The sequence below is a fragment of the Tachysurus fulvidraco genome, chromosome 1 (assembly GCF_022655615.1).
Source record: "Tachysurus fulvidraco isolate hzauxx_2018 chromosome 1, HZAU_PFXX_2.0, whole genome shotgun sequence".
Taxonomy (NCBI): Eukaryota; Metazoa; Chordata; class Actinopteri; order Siluriformes; family Bagridae; genus Tachysurus; species Tachysurus fulvidraco.
The window spans coordinates 36662184-36683847 of record NC_062518.1 but is presented as its reverse complement, the minus strand read 5'-3'; the positions used below and the strand labels follow the sequence as shown (position 1 = coordinate 36683847).

Sequence of the window (21664 nt, the reverse complement as noted above, 5' to 3'; positions counted from 1 at the left end):
AAACAAGCACAAGCCTATAATTATCCTAACGTGATATAGAACTGGACTCTCTCCAGTTCCACTCACTCTCTCTTACACACAAACACACACAAACACGCACACTTCATCTCAGATTAGCACACTAGCTTACACACTGGCAAGCAGCAAAATATTGCAGAAACACACATTTGCTATTGATATTGCTCATTGCTGTTTTATGGAATTTGGAAAGGTGAGAAGGAGGACAGAGAAAGAGAAAGATGACAATACATATTCAGTTTATAAACTTCCAAATAATTCTAGAATTTTCTCTCAGTTGTTTTAATTAATCCAGCATAACACACCAAACGACATAGTCATTATTAGTTTAAATGGATCTGTACTTTGAACATGTCTGCCAAGCTGCATATCGTAGAAATAGATTAACAAAGAACCTAGTAAACAAGACATAAGGGAAAGAGAGATAAGAAAGTATGAATCACTAGTAGAAAATGTACTGGTACACTTTGTCAAATACCAGTTCACTAATTTCAAAGGCTGATGGTGGGCCCTGCATGGATATAAGCCCTGAGGATTTGAAGAACTGATCCACCTCTACCAGGATGAGCTTGTATTTCAGGGAAGGGGGGAGATCAGTGATTATATTGATGGCAATGTGAGAACATGTTTTTTATGGTGTGGGCAAAGGAAGGGGTTTATCTGTGGGTAGTATTCATGGAACAATACAGGTGTGCTGAGTATACAAATTAATGGATATCTTGCATGGTCACAAGTATACTTGCCTTAGTGTCCTGTGGTAGAAGTGTGAGCTCATGAGATAAGTTTGTCCTGCAGTGATACAGGAACAGATATCCTTCCTGCTTGGCACTGGGTAGGGACTCTTACTCTTTTGACCTCCCTAATTTCTCTGTTTGTGTCCCAGTTGAGTGTCTTAAAAAAGAATTGAAAAGGGGCAGTGAGTCATTAGCATTCTTAGATCCATGACCAATAGGTAAGAGTGAAGTTCAGTCTTTAGAAAAACAGTGCCTAATGTGCCCGAACCAAGTTACATCAGATTTGATGTGCTCCAGGTTCATGTGGTCTATATAGATTATGAATGGGTGAAGGCCTCCCATCTAGGTTACATGTGTATTAATTACTGTCCGCTGATCATAGCTTAATAGGGAATAAGGGCACTGGATGGGGAATGGGTTTGTCTCCTGTTCTTTGAAAGAGCATGTCCCCTCCCATCCAGCTAAACTATGATTATGGGGTCTGGATGTTTCGGAAGTGGTGCAGTGGTGGTCATCCTTTAGTTGTTCAAAGTGGTGCTTCTTAGCTCCATGTTTCATGATTCTTTTCTGGATGAGCAATTTATAAGTGATTATAGGTCAGGGAACAGCATAGGCTGGAGTGGTTGCCTGGCACAACTTTTTGCTGTCTGTTGGGTCCATAAAGAGGTGAGGTATTCAGGATAGATGCATGGACCCAAATGCAGGTAAAACAGTATAATAAAGTTCAGGCAAAAAATTAAAGATGAGTCAAAATCAAAGTCAGGAACAGGCAATCAACAAACAACAATAAAAGGGCTAGGCAAAATGCAGAAATTGAGATACAAAGAAGCAAGGTCACAATGGGCAATCAAACACAATAACAATGCTTGGCATCAACTGATGATGAACAACACAGTATGTATACTTCACAAAAAATGAGTGAACTGAATGTGTTTGTATACTGTGTTTGTGCCAGGGTCTGATTAGTAATTGGACTAGTGTGAATGTGAGAGAGGGTTCAGGTATTGTGGTCCTCAGCAGATAGTTCTGTAAGACATGTCTGTAAAACTGTAGTTGGACAGACAGTTATGTTACATGTCATGATACTATTCATATTTACAACCTATTTACAACATATTTTGTCTGAGAAAGTCCGTTCATTTTTTTCTATGTTATATATTCTATATTATTTATGAGAAACAATACATATGGGAAAAGGAAGAAGTGCATTGCAATGCATGTTTGAAAACTCAGCATCTGTGTGTTTTCTATGCAGAGTCAAGCTTGACCGCGTAACACCGCGTAACTAAAGCTTTAATCATGTAGCAGTAGTGTTGCTAGATACAAATGAAACAGTTTCTTTATCTATTCTCAAAATACCCAGCACAACCTAAGTTCCTTCTCATTTCATTTTTCCCTACTGCAATTCTCACTCTCATTCCCTTTTTCCCTCTCATTCTATATTCCTCTCTCTGATTCCTTCTCTAATTTCTCTGTTCCCTTTTTCATTTACTCTGGGCCTCTCTCTTTTGCTCTTTTATCCCATGGCTCTTTTTAGTCTTTTGTATCTATTGGTTTTAACTGTACCTTGGTTTTGGTCTGAATGGCATCAAAACTGCTTGTTTCTGGCAAGAAATATCTAGCTATTGGATGACTTCTTAACTCATGGGTTTTGAGAAAAAATATTAAATATTAGTGATTTGCCTCCTGGCTATGCTGTCCTTATCCAAGAACTGATGTTTCAACAACGATAATTTTTTGCTTCACTCTTCCACAGGGTTTCTCAGTACTGGAGATCAGTCTGCTAAAGGGAACTATGGGCTCCTGGACCAGATACAAGCTTTGCGCTGGTTGAATGAGAATATTGGCCACTTTGGAGGTGATCCAGAGCGCATCACCATCTTTGGCTCAGGAGCTGGAGCCACATGCATCAACCTGCTAATCCTCTCCCATCACTCTGAGGGTAAGACTCTTAGTGGCAGAGTTTTGTAAATAATGTCACGTGTAAAACAAACTTTGAAAATATTTAAATTAGGTCATTGCGAATGCAGTTGTTTTCAATAGCAATGTTAAGTTAAAATGAAAATTGCATAATAAAAATTTGAATTAAACTTTGAATTACATACAAAATGCTGATGAAAGAGGGTGAGATGTTTCCTTTTCTAGTACCTTTCCAAATATGATATGAATGGAAAGTACAGTAAATAAATGTAAACACGAAAAGAGAACGAGAAATTTTACTTAAATATTTTAGCTCTTCATGTGGCTGTAACAGCTTTCATTTACCTTAATATTTCTGTTCCCAAAATTTGTAAATGACACCGTAGGTGCTAAATTATCCTAAATACATGTACACCACACTATATTGTTAAATTAGCTAGAAAGGTCTATCAAATACCGGTTGTTATTATTATAAATTTGCTATAAAGTCTCTATTTTTTAGACATGTAAAACCTTTTTTGTCTTGATGCATGTCTGAATTATCCCTTGATGCATGTCTGAATTATTCCTTATCCAATTATCTAACAGTTTTTTTACCCACTTACAGTCGCTACACTCATTGTCACTGCTGTGTGTGTCTCCATACTATCTACTCTTCTCCATTGTCAAAAAAGTGTCCATCTGCATCTCTAACATCCTCATCCTCACTGTCATCCTCACCACACCCTGACTTGTCAGTCACAGAAGGTAAGCCTTGACAAGTGTTGTCTATGAATGCCAACCATTTCAGCTCAGCTTTAGTCAGTTATCTGTGTTAACCCCCTTAGGAAGACCTCAGTTCTAAAGTAACGAGATGTCATGTTTATACGCAGTGAGAATGCAGTCATGCACAAATAAAAACCTCAGACTGCTTTAGTAATTGGGAATTTGGATGCTAAAAGCAGATGAATAAACATGGGCAAATAAAAGAAGAAGAAAACCTTTGTTTGTTCAGTTCAGCTTAATTTAACCAAATGTTTAACTTCACCTAGGTTAAAGATATTCATTCTCGGTTTATCACAACTTGATGTTACAGGGCTGAAGGTGAATGCAATTGCAGAAATCCTTTAATTAACATAAAAGCTATAAAGCTGAAACTCAGAAACAAAGCAAAAACAAACTCTAGAATAGTGCTGCAGCATAACAAACACAGTGGTATCAAACAGTTGCAAGACAAAAACTGGGTGAAATACAGGGTCTTTAATTTTGTGACTTTGTTGACTTAATACTAAACCGGTGTGAATAATCCAGAAATATTAAGGCAACAACCAATGACAGGACAGGAGAAAAGACAAGAATCAGAACTAAAGCGCATTGTAACTTAAACAAAATCAAATATGGACTTTGTTGCCCTCTGGTGGTCTGGTGGGGAAGTGTTCAAAATAATTGTGACACATTTACATTTCTTTGTTCACACGAGATTTTTTGATTGTTTGCTTGCTTGTTTGTTTGTTTTAATAATACATTACAGACTTATTGATTTATTTCAGATTTAATTTAGTATGTCAGAATTTCAGTGGGTCAAACTTTTACATACATAAAAGTGACTTTAAACAGTGTTTAGGTGTAAAGTGGACTGGTGTTCTTCAGAAAATACAGTAGATGCCATCATTAGGAAAGGAGGATTATGTAGAAACAATGAAGGAAAAGCTCAGGGTCTCAGCCTGAAAATAAAAACTTGGTTGTAATAGGGTCTTCCAACAGATATTGCACATATCACCAAAGCTGTAAGAAAATGGGTTAACAAAATGAAATTATTGGACTGGCCAGACACAAAGCCCTGGGCATCAAGGACCAGGAACATACTGACTTTCCTCAGGAGAAATTGACAACAATGAGCAGAAACATTAATTAGAATTAATGCCTTAAATGCAATTCCACCAAATACTAAAAAACTGTAACCTTTTGACCCACTAAAAATCTGATATTGCAAATAAAAGCTGAAATGAATCTATCTCATATTAAGTATTATTTTCAAAATGGAGAAGATACCTTAACTGATGTAATTGTCTTTTGCCTGAATGTATAACATTGGCTTTAACTGTAATTACACTGGTGTTCAATTATTATTTCATGTTTCATTTTCATTGTAACCTTCACATTGTTCTGTGTTTGTTTTGCTCCTGGTCTTTTCTCCAACTATGTCCTGTCACAGAAACTCCCTGTAAAAGGAACAAACTGAAACATATGTACTGTAGACTCAATTTATTGTATCACCTAATTGGGGTTCCAAATCAATTGCGAGTTTGTCATAATAAATTAGATAGAAACATCTTTCACACATTTGTAACACCCAACTGTTGACTCAGCATTTGATTACTGACATTTGACTTTAAGACTACAGGTACTTTAGTTTTAAAAATGAAGAGAAGGGCTGACCAGCAGACTATTTCCCATTGCTGGTCATGAAGGCAAAAAAAAAAGAAAACATACTCAGAAGAATGTAGCGTAATATGGGGTAATCCAGCTAACAAAATCAGACTTAATTTTCAATTTAATTCAAATTGATTTGTATAGTGCTTTTAACAATGGACATCTTCTCAAAGCAGCTTCACAAAACATAATATAAGAAATTCAATATTATATGTAGATTAATATAATACAAAAATTATTAGACTTATATTTAAATGTGTTTGTATTTATCCCAATGAATAAGCCTGAGATGACTGAGGCGACTGTGGAAAGGAAAAACTCCCTTAGTTGGAACCTTGAAAGAAACCTTGAAAGGAACCAGACTCAAAACAGACTCATTTGGGTGACTGTAGAGGGTGTGATTTATAAATACAGTATATAGTCTGGCAATTGTGTATTGATATGGAGGTTGTTGTTCTTAAAAGGCCACATGTAGTTGGCATCTCCTCATAGAATGTCTGAATACTTCATGAAGCGGAATCAAACTGGAGCTGGTACATCTCTAGATGCTTCAGGATCCTCACAGGTTTGGCCTCATCTCTGTGAAGGTCCAAAATCTTCATGACATGGAACACTACTGGAGCTGGTACAGTTACTGGATGCCTCCTAATGGGTAGAAAAAGCAGTGAATAGGAATTAGCATAGCTGCTGTTCATAATATTAGCAATCACTAGCTGATAATGTGCATTTGATCAGATGTAATAGAGCATGGGAAGTATTATGTGTTTGCCTGACTAAAGAGATATGTCTTTAATCTACATTTAAACTGAGAAAGTGTGTCTGACCCCGAACACTAACAGTATTGTAAAGTTTAGGAGATAAATATGAAAATGCTCTACCGCCTTTAGCAGATTTTGATATTCTGGGAACTACCAGAAGTCCTGAGTTTTGTGATCTCAGAGAGCATGAAGGATTGTAACGTGTTAGAAGTCTGGTTAGATACATGGGAGCTACATAGTTAAGAGCCTTGTACGTAAGTAGCAGCAGTTTGTAATCAATTCTAAACTTAACAAGTAGCCAGTGTAGAGATGATAAAACTGGGGTTACATGATCATATTTTCTTGTCCTGGTAAGAACTCTGGCAGCTGCAGTTTGCACTAACTGTAACATATTTATTGAAGATGCATACAACCACCTAGTAATGCATTATTATAGTCCAGTCTGGAGGTCATGAATGCATGAATTAGCTTCTCAGCATCAGATACAGATAGGATGTTTCTTAGCTTGGCAATATTTCTAAGTTGGAATAAGGCTGTGCTTGTAATATGGGCAATATGATTTTCCAAACACAAGTTGCTGTCTTATATAACACCCAGGTCTTTCACTGTTGAGTTAGGAAGTTTTTTTTTTTGAATGGAAGTTGAATTGTGAGAGTTTCTGTGTACTGGTTTTTGAAATGATAAGTAATAGTTCTGTCTTATCAGAATTTTACAATAAAAATTACAGGTCATCCCATGTTTTATTTCTTAATTATTGTCTTAAACTAGACAATTTAGATATTTAATCAGGTATTGATGAGATATAGAACGGGGTATTGTCAGCATAACAATATAAACTAATCCCATGCCTTCTAATGATGCTTCCCAAGGGAAGCATGTATATAGAGAAAAGTAGAGGTCCTAAAACTGATCCTTGACAGACCCCATAATTAACTCAATAAACTGCAGGATTTAAATCTACAAAATAGTATCTATCAGACAGGTAGAATCTAAACCAACTTAAAGCCTGTGCCTGAATACCTGTGTAATTTTGCATGTTAACAGGTATTGTTGTATAGAATGTTACACAGAGAATGTTGTGATCTATAGTGTCAAATGCAGCTCTAAGGTTAAGTAGAACTAATAGTGACATGCAGTTTTGGGTCAAAGCAAAAAACAAGTAATTTGTAACTTTAACATCCGCAGTTTCTGTGCTATGATTGAGCCTAAAACCTGACTGAAACTCTTCAAAGACATTGTTTTCCTGCAAGAAGGAGTAATTTTATTTTAATAGTTCTCATTATTATCAGCAACATGTTGCTAGGTTGCTCATACTGGAAGTCGCAGCACGACATCTGTTGACGGATTAGTTTATTTTAAATTACTTAACTTTCTGTATTTATGTGAAGCTTCAACAGAGTCGACACATCCAACGTGAACATTCTCAAATGAACTCTAGACAGCTCTCACATTCTACATTTCCTTTCTTTTTACATGCATTTGGACTTCTGTTGTGCTCTCTGACATTTGTGAGATGCGGAAGCATGCAGAAAAAGACCACAGGGCACGTTAGCAGCCACTTAATTACAGTCTACTACAGTCACATTATATTTCCTAGATTAAGTCTCATAACCTTTAATAATTAAATTATGAGATAAAAGAAGCAAAGGTTCAAATTATTCACAGCAGGTATTATGCCTTTTGCACACAGTGTATATTGCATATTCAGTGTATGGATAAGAAGGATATATAAACTGATATCCTTTTGTATTTTTTATTTATTTTATTCCTGATCTTCTGTGTGACTTTATGTGTTATAACATTCTTTTTCCAGCAGAAATAACACTGTTAGTGTCTTTAAGACTGCTAAGTGTAAATAACATTAGTAAATAATACATCTGGACACATTTGAAGCCTTGAAATAAGGCAAACACGTGTTTTATTCTACTGTTATTGACTCAATAACTCTCTATAGAATTAACAAATAGATTAGCAAGGTGGAAGCTAGATAGTGTTGGTGCTTAATACTGAATTAGATAGAGCAGCCTCAAATCAGTGCTTATACTAAATCCTTGTGAATAGATCAAATAATATAATGAAACAATACTGCTTAAAAGTTAGGGGTCTCCTGTTCTTCAGCAGATTTTTATACTTAGCCTGCCCTTGTTTACAGCCTGAAATGTGCTGAATGTGTTTTAAGTTGAAAGATGGTCGTTGTTATTAAAATTATTTTCTTTACTTATCCCAGCTTGTTTTGATAGTTGGGGTGAGAGCACGGGTTCTGCCATGACCCAGAACCCCTGGTGCAGAGAGGGCTCAAAATCTGCAGCTTGGCAGTGCTGTGCCAGTGAACCCTGACCACCAGAGCAACAACCCAGAGCCTTAAGCATAGTATCACTACTTCCCTCTGAGTAAAATGAGAAAAAAACACAACCTTCTTCTTCATATTTTTAGAATGCAGAAGCAGATTTATTTGCTGATCGATGGGAACAGCACCGTGTTTAACTACTAATCACTGTGTTTAACAACCTAATAACTTGCTATAAAGGTTTTCCTAATGGACTGTATCAAGTAGGCTGCAATGTTTTAATGAAAATATTCAAGGAGAAAAGGGTTGTACTAAAAGGTGTAGTATCATTCCTACATTAAATGTGTACCTCCATTTTTGATGATAGGAAATTCTTGGGCTTAACAGATCATGGTTGCATCTTTTCCACTCACAGTAGCTTTCTCTACATAATCATCACTGTTTTTACATCATTCAAAGTGAAATAGATGATAATCAAACAAATACTCTGTGCAACGTTTTTAATACATAATATTAGCCATCAGTTTTCAGTATTCAAAAACCTGCAGGATCACAGCAATATAAATGAATTTAAAAATGTCCTACTAATAATTTTCCTACAAATTTCCTAAAATTCCTAATAATAATTACACTTGAAGGTAACATGCTGAGATTGTGGTGTCCTGCAGGCCTCTTCCAGAGAGCTATTGCCCAGAGCGGTTCAGCCATCTCCAGCTGGTCCATCAACTATCAACCGCTAAAATACACCAAAATCCTGGCGCGTAAGGTTGGCTGCTCGTACAGTGAGACTGCTGATCTGGTGGACTGCCTGAGGAGAAAAAGCTTCAGGGAGCTAGTGGATCAGGATATACAACCTGCACGCTATCATGTTGCCTTCGGCCCTGTGGTAGATGGAGATGTGGTGCCTGATGACCCAGAGATTCTCATGCAACAGGTACCATTAAATAGCGTTAAGGTTCAGCTATAGAGTAAGCATGCCACTTGCCTGAGGCGGATTAGTTTAGTTTCTGTGCTTATTATGACACGGGGGCACAGAAATATTCAGCAGCTCCCCAGTCCTGGTTCCCAGAAATAATGAGTTAAATCATTGAAAACATTAAGCTGTTATGACCTGAGGACCACATGGACTGTGTCCATTTTTAACAGAGAGCTCCTAAAACTATTGGAACTTTCTAAGAGAATTTTAAATTCTGTTTATAAAATAGAAACTTTACACAATCCAACAACTGGACACGATAGATTTCTCTTAGAACACATAATCATCACAAAATGAGTGTGTTAGTTTAGGTTGGTCAACTAAATGTCAGGGATATCAATCTGTCTATTTAGGAAGTTTATGTAACTGTGAATCAGATTCACCTGCTTTGCTGCAAGAGAAAGCAACAAGTAGGTGCACAGGAGAGGCAATAACAAGACACCCCCAATAATTGAACGGTTTTGCGGGTGATAGCCATAGACAACAAATCTCCTCTTATCCTTCCTGACTGATTTGTCTTTAGGTTGTGTTTTGTTAAGGTCCTTGTCAGTACTTGCAGCATGAGCCAGTAGATATTCCAGCTCCTCCAAGTTGGTGCATCCATTTATTTTTTTGTAATTTTGAATTAGAGCAATATAGAATATTTTCTAATTGCTCTTATGAGTATTGAAAATATCAGTATCCTAAATACTAAAACTTGGTTGTTTTTGACAGGAAGTTACAAGTCAGGCTTAGATGGAACTTTCAGTAATGGTCTGATAAAAAATACAAAACCTATGTTTTAGAAAAGCCTTCTCAGTCTTTAGTTTTGATTTCTATTGATAACTTGTGTTCATAAAGCGGAGTTTCATGTTCACAAATGTAGCAAAGGCAGGAACGAGTTTGAAATATGCTGCAAAGAGAAGTGGCACAAGTTTCTTTCCTACATGTGTCATTAGACTTTACAAGAAGAGGCTCAATGCTGTTACTGTTTCCAGAAGCTTTGCCAAAATGGTCCTAATTCCTCCTAAATTAGCCTTATTTTTACTTCTATTTGAGCTTAGAATATCACTAATTGCATGTTGCATTATAGTTCTTTGCAAATCACTTAGTATGCATTGATGTAAGATGAAAGCTCTTTCTTTGTTCCAGGTCTGATACTAAATAATTATTTCAATGCAGTTTTGCATGACATTTGATTAAATAATAATGCTGAGGTTTGCTGATTTTCTGCTAAAAGATACCTTTCATGCTCTCTCTGTTAGGATTAATAGACAGAGCTATGAAAACAATGATTTTTTAGCAATGAGCCAGTTGTTGCCTATCAGTTATTGGAGAATCAGAAATGTGTGATTTGCTTGTGATTTGATGGCCTAATGTTGTAACCTCCACACTGTGTCCACTAGGGGGAGTTCCTGAATTATGACCTTTTGATTGGTGTAAACCAGGGAGAGGGCCTGAAGTTTGTGGATGATGGTGGCTCAGAAAGTGAGGAGGGAATTTCAGCTGCAGCCTTCGATTACACTATTTCCAACTTTGTGGACAATCTCTATGGATATCCTGAAGGTCAGTGTTATGAAGTCTTAGTTATGCTTAATTGGAGGGATTACAAAATGCAATCAAAATGTTCTGAAGTTCCACAAACTAGAATGGATGTTCTGCAGTCTTACACAGTCTGTGGTCTCATACAGCACTGTCTCTATATTGGAGTGTTTCTGAGTGTAGTCATGAGTTTGTGTGATCATTACCAAGGTTGTTTCTCAGCATTTAGGATGAGAGTTTGGTGGATATATTTTTTTTAATTAATTATTAATTTTAAAAAATTGCTTTAAAGAATGATGAGTCTGGGTCTGTATAAACAAATGGGATTTAATCACCAGAAGCCTTTTAGTCTGTCTCTAAATCATACACACTGGGGTCTCCATTATAATCATGGGTATGAATACAAATATTTAATGAAGGAATAAAACTTTTAAAAAGATGTATTCCCTCTTTACACTTCTAATTTTAGAAATGTATGCCATTCATTCTTCTCTCTTTTAAATTTTTGTTTATTCAATTTTTCTCTAGGTAAAGACATTTTGAGGGAGACCATCAAATTTATGTACACAGACTGGGCAGATCGTGATAATGGTGAAATGCGGCGTAAGACCCTGCTGGCATTATTCACAGACCACCAGTGGGTGGCTCCAGCTGTGGCCACTGCCAAGCTGCATGCAGATTACCAGTCCCCAGTATATTTCTACACATTTTATCATCACTGCCAGACAGAGACACGGCCTGAGTGGGCAGATGCTGCACATGGGGATGAGATCCCGTACGTGTTTGGTGTCCCCATGATTGGAGCAACAGACCTGTTCCCGTGCAACTTTTCCAAGAATGATGTCATGCTCAGTGCAGTGGTCATGACATACTGGACCAACTTTGCCAAAACTGGGTATGTTTTTGAGCCACCTACATCCATTCAGATTGTATCCACTTTTAATAAGTTCACTCTCAAATGCTGTTTTTATGATAAAGACCTTCATTTTCTTATTGTGTTGAAAGCATGGAACTGAATTTATAAGTCTTTTGTAACCAAGTTCTTCTCTGGTTAATCAGAAATAGTGCATTTTGGTTTTGCATAATCATAGGTCAGCTAAAAAAGGTTTTACATGCAATGAAACTGTCTGATTTAAGCTTTCTTATCTTAAACTTATTCTTTATCAGGGATCCTAACCTGCCAGTCCCCCAGGACACCAAGTTCATCCATACAAAGCCAAACCGCTTTGAGGAGGTCATCTGGACCAAGTTCAACTCTAAGGACAAGCAGTACCTGCATATTGGCCTGAAGCCACGTATCCGTGACAACTACCGTGCCAACAAAGTAGCCTTCTGGTTGGAGCTGGTGCCTCACCTGCACAACCTGCATGAAGAACTCCCGTTCCTGACCACCCGCCTGCCCCCACGACCTCCACACTGGAAGAGCCCTGATGCACATGCGACACGACCACCGTACCCCACCTTCCCTCCAGATCCAGATCCTGAGGGCTCAGAGAGGCCACGTTTTTCTCCATTTCCTAGTGATGCACGTGATTACTCCACTGAGTTGAGTGTCACAGTGGCAGTGGGTGCATCTCTGCTGTTCCTCAATATCCTCGCATTTGCTGCACTCTACTACAAACGAGACCGGCGGCATGAATCACGGCGTCACCGCTTATCCCCACAGCGTGGCGTACCAGCCAATGACCTGGCGCACAGCCAAGAGGAGGAGCTCATGTCTCTGCAGTTGAAGCGATCTGAGCAGCGGGACATGGAGCCACTGCGACCAGCATGCCCCCCGGACTACACTTTGGCACTACGGCGGGCACCAGATGATGTTCCTCTTATGACTCCCAACACCATCACCATGATACCTAGCAGCATTGCAGGCATGCAGCAGCTCCACGCCTTCAGCGCCTTTCCTTCCACCACCAGCCACAACAACACACTGCCTCACCAGCACTCCACCACCCGTGTATAGTACTGCCATCTTTTCCTGTCCCTTCTCTATCCTTCTCTCTCATGCTCCTTGGTGATGAAGTAAAATGGGGCCTCCTGGTTCTCCTCTTATAGACAACCATGAACAGCATTAATGAGCTGCATATGTTTGCATTAGAAAAACTGCTTTTTCAGATAAGACAAGCTACAGTTAACAAGGACACATTGTCCATTAAGTGTCACTTTGGGATTTTTTTCCCTTAGTGCTCTAAGTGGAAAGGAGTAGTCCGTCAGGGAGAAAGTGACTGTCAGGAATGGTCTCATGTGCACATATATATATATATGTATATATGTGAGAGAGAAATTGTAGGATTTTTCTAGTTTTCTTTGCTCTTCCCTCTCTAGGCTGAATGACTATATCTATCAGCCTTACATTTCTTCTTTCAAGAGATTCCTCTAGTGTTTGTCTTTTTGTCTTTGCTCCCTCTATTATTTTGTCTCTAATCTTGCACTACATCTCTGTCCTCATCAAATCATCTGGACATGCTCTGTGATCTAGTGTGATGCGCAGGGGAGTCAGTTTTATCCACAACATATGTGTAATAAGCAAATGATACACAACACATTGTTCTGTTCTTTCTACCAGCAATCTTGGTGCCAAGTACTATAATGCACCTCTGCAACGAGATCCAAAATACATCTGAGAAAATAACACCATTGATCTGGCAGTGGAAAGAAAGTGCCAGCCTGCTTGCTTTCTATCAGATTTTGTTGTCTTATTCATTCTCATTTTTCATAAACAAAATCAAGTGGCTTTCTTCTTGTATATATAAATCATTGGCAGAAGTTGGTTGTTTATAGGTACAATTGGACACAATAGCACTGTTTTAACAATTTACTGAACATCTCATAGCTCAAAAACCTTCTTACCTGCTTTGCTCTTGTGTGCACCACCAACACCACTGTCTTTTCTGCCACTTGTGGTGTTACCCTGATGTTCTTTCATACCAGTGTATAATTATTGGTGCTATTGTTTGAGATTTGGCCATTGTAGAAGGCAGTATTTTCTCTTCAGTATACTAGTGAACTGTCATAAGTCAGATGGCGCTGTTACACATGATGCACATATGTAGCCATTTTTCAGCTTGTATAATGGGGCTTAGGAAAAATCTTTACAGGGTTACACTTGTTTTTCTGCCTTCACACGTCATTTTGTCTTTCTCCTGTTTGCACCTTTTATTTCTAGAGACTGTTCATTTTAAGTATTCTAGAGGGTGTGAGTCGGTATGCTTTTGTGTGTGCGTGCATTTGTGCATGTACAGAACATGTGTATGAGCTGTGAGATGCATGTCAGCACCTTGCGAGAACATTTCTTACCGAAGGGAAGTTTAAAAATGCTAAATGAAAAAGCTGTGCAAGAAAGAATAGTTGCAGACCTCTAGTGTAAATTTTACATCTTTTGTATTTCCCCACATGAAGTTACTCCATTGTACTTTTTGTCAACATTCAGGCACACTATTATTCAAGCTGCTGCTGAGCATGTAGTGAATCTTTTTTGTATACATTTGCGAGTGAATTTTAGTGAAGCTGAGCCCTTAACATCAAATGAATTTCTGTGTGACGTAATACTGCACGCTCCTTATATATGGTTACAATAAGCACAGAAAAGGGAGGCACTAAAATGAATGTTATGTGCCACTACAGGTGGCAGATGGACCCTTCAAGATGCCAATGTGATCAAGGCAGACGAAAAAAGCCTAGACGTTCAACACAATGAGGATACATCAGTCAATTTGAGGCTTGCTTAGCTTTCTTTTTTATCACTGTATAGCCTGATTGTACTGTACATGCACTGACCTTCTCTTGAAATTAGATAAGGAAGGTGTGACACACACACAAACCCACGGAATTATGGAATCTAATTTATTTCTCCATTATTTTTTACTACTATATAATTTTTTGTCTCATTCTGAGTTCTGGGAGTGAAAGGGTGGAGATATACACTTTTGTCTACAAGCTTATATGTGGAAGAACTTTTGACTGCTGCTGTAGCTAAATGAGACTGAAGTGTGAAACAGCACAGTGCATTGTAACATATAGAAATGTCCATAGCCTTGCCTGAATAGCATACTAGTGATCCCGTATGCTGGACAACATATTGGATTCAGTTCATATTGGATTTGAACTTAGAGGCACACAAAACCATCAATACATAAATAACAGACTGTTCCATGGGGAAAAAAAACTGTGAATAATGATTCAGAGTTTTACTTGTTGGACTGCTCTGGCCACGTGATCACTATTTGTGGTAGGAAGCATGGCCAAACTTAGCAAATCATACCAGAGTGGAAATGGACATGAGGTATACAAAAAAAAACACTTTATTTCTGAGTTTTTTGTATGCTGAACCACTAGAGGGCGACATTGTGAACAATGGAGACTTTCTTCTCCTAGTGAAGCTCCGGGTTCTCAGAAAGCATATACTAAGCAAAGATCATATACAGAGAAGAATACTTAACTGTACATTTTTCAGTGTAAGAAAAAAACAACAAAAATATTTGTAAATATTCTGTTTATTGTTTGTTTGTTTGTTTTATGAGTGAATGAAATGCTTTCTTTTTTGAACATTACAACAGGTTCAAGTTTAATTCAGCTACCACAGAGATCAGCATATAAATCTTTTTTTCTGATCTTTATACAGTTTAAAGATTTAAAGAATTTACAAGCAACAGGAAGGTTGTCTGCTCTTTAGAAAGAACCAAACTGTCCAACCCCTAACAATCATATTCTGGCTGTTCATTCAGTAAGTTATAGTCACTGGTTTCAGTCACTGTGTGTAATGGAGGCTAGTATGAAGTGCTGTTGTTCTTGGGCCTCTTACAGTAGCATTTAACCTAAAAAGCAGCATGGGGAATGTGTAAGATTTCCTCCATTTCATAAAAAAACCCCGAATGTATGTTACCACTGCTTTAAGCACTGGCGTGCTTTTGTTCATCTCATTTTAGAGACACTCATCTTTATAAATTAATAAACCTTTCTGTTTTCCTTTTCAAAAGCAACTGCAGGATTTTTACCATATTTATGACTACTATTTGGTAAATAATTTAATTTTCTACATTAATAATCTTGGCAGCCTTATGGTTTAAAAAATGGGGGAGACAAAAGAAGCACATAAATTCCCATTAGGGAAAACTCTTTCTGATGATTAAATCTGCTGTGTACCAGACCTGTGCCTGTTGTCTTGTTCTTACTTTCTTTGTTGAAAATCAGAAACCTGATAAGGTGAAAAAAGTGTGTTAATAATGGACTTAAAATGATTATTATAGATGATTATTTAAAAAAAAAAAAGAAAGAAAGAAAATATATAAATAAGGAGATGATATTTCTGTTTGATTTAGAAATTATTCCACACTGTATGCTGTGACTCTGATCTGGGAAACATTAAATACATTCATAGCCCATTACTCGTCACTGTTTGTTTACTGAATAACCATGCTTCCTAATCAGCTCGCAGTGTCAAAGTGCAGATTTATTTACACTACACTGGAAAAAAGTGAAACAATCAAAAACACACCATTCTACATGATTTAGTTTAAAGGCTAAAAACATTTATAATAAGGTTTTCTCAGGACATTTCAGTCACCAGATTCATCTGGATCGCAAATGATACTTACACTGATTTTGATAGCTGTATTTATATTTTATATTGCCCTTAAAGTAAATTTTCAAGTCAGAATGATTATTTCTCCGGAGATTTGTTTTTATATCGGAAGCATTCTGCCTGCATAAATATCCTAACCCTTCAGACGACTCATTGGTAGAACTTTTGCCCCAAACAGTGCCACAGAATCAAATCTGGATTTAAAAAGTACAACATTAATTACATGTATAACATTTTTATCCTTCTGTAATTTGTGTCATCCATTCTCCTTCTATTATAAAGACTTTCAGGCTCTGAGACTGAAAATTAACCCAGAGCATGATGCTTCTATCACCATATTCACTGTGGGGATGATGTTAATTGTAGCATGGCCTGTGTTAATTTTGCATCACATACAGTATTCTGAAACCCGCCCGAATAAAATCATTACTGTGTCACACTCAAGCTTTGTATGGCTTTTGTATTTTTTTGTGTGTTTATTTTTGGATGGCCTTGTCTAGGTAGTATTATTAATCAACTGCCCTAATAATGTAATTTTCTTAATTTAACCCTAAATTTAAATTTAAAACTAAAAAACTTACTAGGTATGTAACCCAGTTCCCTGAGAAGGGAATGAGATACTGCGTCATGGATGATGCTATGGGAATGCTCCAACCAGAAGAGTTGTCTGAAGCTCTGTGTGAAATCACGCCAATCTATTGGCTAAGGAGGTGCGACGAAGATGCGACGAAGCAGAGTGCACCGGCAAGACCCTAAAAGGTCATCTATGTCACATTACTCTATAGCTTCTACTTGTCTGAAGGAAGTGTGACACTTCCGGAGTGTATCCAGCATCACAACTTGTTCCCTTGTTCCACAAGGTTACATATTTAACCTAGTGTAGTTCCCTTTCGAGGGAAGCCTGATGATGCGTCATGGCTGATGTTATGGGAATGTCAATACCAATGCTTCCACAAACTGGGAGCAGAACACCATTGGCCCTGTAAGGGTGGGGTCCAGGTTCAGGTTATATAACCTGATAATGATGTGCAAAGAGGACCATCCTGCCACAGCACAAATATCCTGGAGGGAAATGCCCCTAGCCAGAGTGCTGGACAAGGCGATGCACATAGTGGAGTGAGCCATAATCCCTAGAGGTGAAGCCACAAAATGCACCTCATAGACTTAGAGATAGCTACACCCGACATAATACCCTAGATAAGGTTCTACTTAAGTCGCCAAAGCAGCCTAAAAGAGAGAGGTTTTACCCCATGAACTCGAGCGATGGGTGTAAATTCTGAGAACCTGTACTCGGCACAGCAGATGTAAACTCTCATGCTCTGCCAAATTGTGTTGTGGAGGGTGAAGGGCAAAAAATAAACCAAAGGTCTGCAGAAAGACCGAATGACCAGTTAATAGCAGAGCTGTTTTCAGCTTGATTGTCTCCTCAGAGTCTGACTACACTGACTTCAATGAGAGATCCTAGGAGGGGGGAGACAGTCTGTAGGAAAGCCTTAGCTGCCTTTCATCACACAGAATGTGAAAGACCAGAGAACAGGCACATGATTCCCAGCAATGGCTGCCACATATACTGTACCTCAATGTAGAGGGTTTCATATCTTAGGGCAGGGGTGGAGATTCTGCCTGACACTCTGGCTAGGACCCCTGTGAGCAGAGCTGTCATGAAAAATAGTGTTTAAATTTAGTCTGGTGAAAAAAGAAAGCCACAGATTACAGTAAGATGACTCCTCAGAGGCGAACAAAGCCACTTCCGCCTAACCAAAAATTGCCATATGCATTTCACCAGCTACAGGTGGAGATGCCTTTTACTGGGCACAGCCTTTGCCTCAGCAGAAACCTGCATCCTGAACATGCACTCTGGATTGTAAATTGCACTCAGTGAGAGAAATCTGGTCTATACCTAGGACATGATCTGGTGAGAATACCTGAAAAGAGAGAGCAAATTGACCTAATGATTGATGTAGTAGACCGCCAAAGGTAGCCCCTGAGTTTCAGGAGGAAGTGTGTCAACAGTAGAAAAACAGCCCCCGTCTTCAGGCAATCTGTGTGAAATGAAAACATAAGGAAGGCTGTCTAAGAGGGAGGGGAAGCCTCCATCGGAATAGCCTTGTAACAGTGACATGCCCTAAGATGGGACCAAAGGTGAGAACAGGGGTTTGTCCACATTAGAAAGTGGCTCTTTGAGAAGGAAAAAGCACACACTTCACTGGGTTGAGCCTGATGCCTAGAGACCTCATGTGGGAGGGCACAGCATCTCAATACCTGGCTGTCATGTCCCTCAATGAGCCAAGACAAGCCAGTCATCTGGATAATTGAATACAATGATGCCATAGCAGCCTCCATGCACTTTGTAAGGGTAAGTGATGAGACTAGGCCTAATGGGATAACCTGGCACTGGTACACTTCGCTCCTGCAAGCGAACCTGGAGAGACTGTGAAGATAAGCATCCTTCCATAATGCCAGGGAGTCTAGGAGAAGTGTTAATCTTTTGTTGTGCTCACTTCGCCTGGTGCCCTGAAACAGCAAGCTGGCAGAGACTAACCCAGGAGGTGGCAATACACAAGGAGCAGTAGCATGGGTGACCATGGCTGAACCCCAATGCACATGAGGCAGCAGTGGTGATGTCCTCAAGGGGGCATCCATGGAAACCCTATGCCTTGGGCATAAGGATTCCTTTCTTACAGCAGACAAGTTTCTTTAGCAGGTCAAAATTGCCATTGTGTGCAGCACCACACAAGCTTAACCTGCAGGATTGTAGGCCTTCGATATAAGGCCAGTATAGTCAAACAGGGAGATGGGAAATGGGAGAGCAGCCTTTTTTCATGCAGTCAATGAAGCGTAGAGATAGCTTGTAAATGTCTCTTTAACCCTTGAAATAATGTTCAATGTTCATCTAGGCTCACAATGGCTGAATAGTTAGGATTGGCTCAGGAAACACATGGCAGAGTAAGGATTATTCCACAATCTCGACACCTCAGTGTGGAGGTTTGCGAAATATGGGTGACAACTGCATGGAGGTGGAATGCAGTTTGAAATTAGGATAAATCACAAAGCAAGCTCCAGAGGCATTAGAGATTAGAAGAAGATTAGAGAAAGAATTCACCCGTCTCCCATTTCATTTCTGCTAACTCAACCTGCAACCTCCACAAAGCCGACATGCTGCCTTGATCGATGCAGGAATTCCAGCCACAGGCATAGGTGCCTGGAATGCAGCCAGGCAAGAGCGGAGATTGCGAAGAGCAATTACATGCAATGCACACCATGATAAAGAAGAAAAGACCCTAGCCTTTATTTATCTTCTTTTGCCTAGTCTTATACAATAATACAGACAATAGACACCAACATAACAGAATACTTCCTGAATACAAAGAAGCTGAACAAAACAAAATGTGACAAAAATGCGTTTTTATGGGCTTGCTGGCATGATCCGCTTCATTACATGACCTTCTTAGCCAATAAATTGGCGTGATTTCACACATAATTTCAGACACCACATACGCAAAGGAACGTTCCCATAGCATCAGCCATGACTCAGCATCGAGTTCTCTCAAAATAACCTTTGTCTGTTCAACAACAAAGGACAATGGAAGCTAAGCTGCATCAGAGAAAGATGTTCTGCTGCTTCAAGACATTCAAACTGTGAGTGATGATTCCTTCTGGTCTGGGGAAATTGGCCATGATGAATGTGACACTAAGGTGTTTTTTGTTTTTACAATGACAGCTATTTTATTTTTTCACAGGTGAAGGTCATCTACTGTGAGTCTTAAAAATACTGTATCTTTAATCTAGAACTACTAGAAGCTTGTATCTTTAATCTAGAACTACTAGAAGCTTTGAGACTGAAGCAATTAAAACATTTTAAGTTCCTATGAAATACTTACTGACAAATAATTATTTTTGACTTCCTCTGTACAAGAACATAAGTTTGCAGTAACAATCCTGACAGGAAGAATATGTTTACAGTATATGTATTTGTTATATATTTGATTCATTATGTCAGCACATCTCAACACATCTCATCAGGTCCAGGGAGTTCGATACTTTTGCAAACCACTGTATATGATCTTTCATTTTATAAAGTTGTATAAACACTTCAATAATTTTAGGTTAAAATGACTTGCTTGTATGTAAGTTATTCTATTTAATGTCACATAGGGACTGACTAGTAACATGAGCACATTTGTGCTAGATCCAGGAACACACCAGTCAATAGCATACAAAACTATATTTACATTTAATATACAAATTTAATATATGGCCACTGAATAGGGAACATATCAAATATTATACTGATAAGAACAGATACTACACTACAGCCAAAAAAGTTACTTAACTTACAATACATTATTTGCCACTCATGATGAAATCCCAGTGTTTTGTTTTGTACATTCTTTAAAAGTATCAGAATAATGTATGTGTTAATGTATGATGACTTTTGGAACTCCCTACATTTTTTTTTCCTATATATTAGCTTACTAAATATATTTTTCAATATATTAGTCTACTTCAGTGTTTTTAAAGTACAAATATGTAGATATAAATATCAGAAAATGAAACCTGAATTTTTATATCATTCATCTTTTGATCTTAAATTTAATAATAGAATAATAAAATAAACAGAATAATTGGCTTTGATGCAGCATTTCTGTCAGTTCAAACCAGTCTGGCATTGACCTCTCTCTTCATTAAGGTGTTTCTTTCTGCAGAACTCCCGCTCTCTTAATTTATTTTTCTTCATAACACTGAATTGTTGTGTGTGAAAATCACAAAATATCAGATCCCATATTCATAAGAATCATTCTAAGAATGATCTCATGAATCTCATCTTAAGAGTGATGCAGTACCAATCTTAGAGCAACACTGAGCAAGGGAAATACAATTTTATCTTAGAGAAGGCAAAAGCTAAACCCTGTTACTATGACACATTCTACTAACAATTTTTGACCTTATGAGCATTTTTAAGAGTTATGATGCCTTATGAATATCTTTTATCTTTACTAGGATCTTCTCTTTACTTACTGTAAAGAGAATCTTTATTAATACAGGCCCTGGTCCTCAGCTGTTTTGCTGTGTCTGAGCACACTGCCGTGTACAGTCTATGTAGTCTTAATGTAGAGACAAAGTGAAGGCTTATAAAAGACCATATTTTAAAAGGGCTTGATTATTTTTGTTTACTGGACAACTGATCACATTCTTCAAAATAATGTCATACCTAGTAACAGGGTATATCCCGCCACCTCTCTAAGATGAACTGTCCTTGCTCAGAGTTGCTGAGATTCATCTTAAGATAAGATTCCTGGTTAGGAATGTTTAAGCTAAGTTAGGAGATCCATGAGATCATTTGTAGAATCATTATGTAGAAGGGCCATGAAATGTGATTTTTACACACAACAGTTACTATTGAAAACAATAAAGAAAAAACATCCAGAGGGCTCTCTCACTCTGTCAGATCATTTTTAA

General features: G+C 38.1%; 1 protein-coding gene across 2 annotated transcripts in view; it reads left to right on the top strand.

Moving 5' to 3' along the window:
• nlgn2a (neuroligin 2a) overlaps nt 1-16004 on the top strand; it is a 167359-nt gene extending 151355 nt beyond the window's left edge. For both annotated transcript variants that reach the window (XM_047801468.1, XM_047801465.1), the window contains 6 exons: nt 2509-2694; nt 8798-9063; nt 10491-10650; nt 11155-11521; nt 11794-12580; nt 14248-16004. In XM_047801468.1, coding sequence (XP_047657424.1) covers nt 2509-2694; nt 8798-9063; nt 10491-10650; nt 11155-11521; nt 11794-12580; nt 14248-14280 — 1799 coding nt within the window. In that variant the 3' untranslated portion in view covers nt 14281-16004. The remainder of the gene's footprint in view (nt 1-2508; nt 2695-8797; nt 9064-10490; nt 10651-11154; nt 11522-11793; nt 12581-14247) is intronic.
• The last annotated feature ends 5660 nt before the right edge of the window (nt 16005-21664 follow it).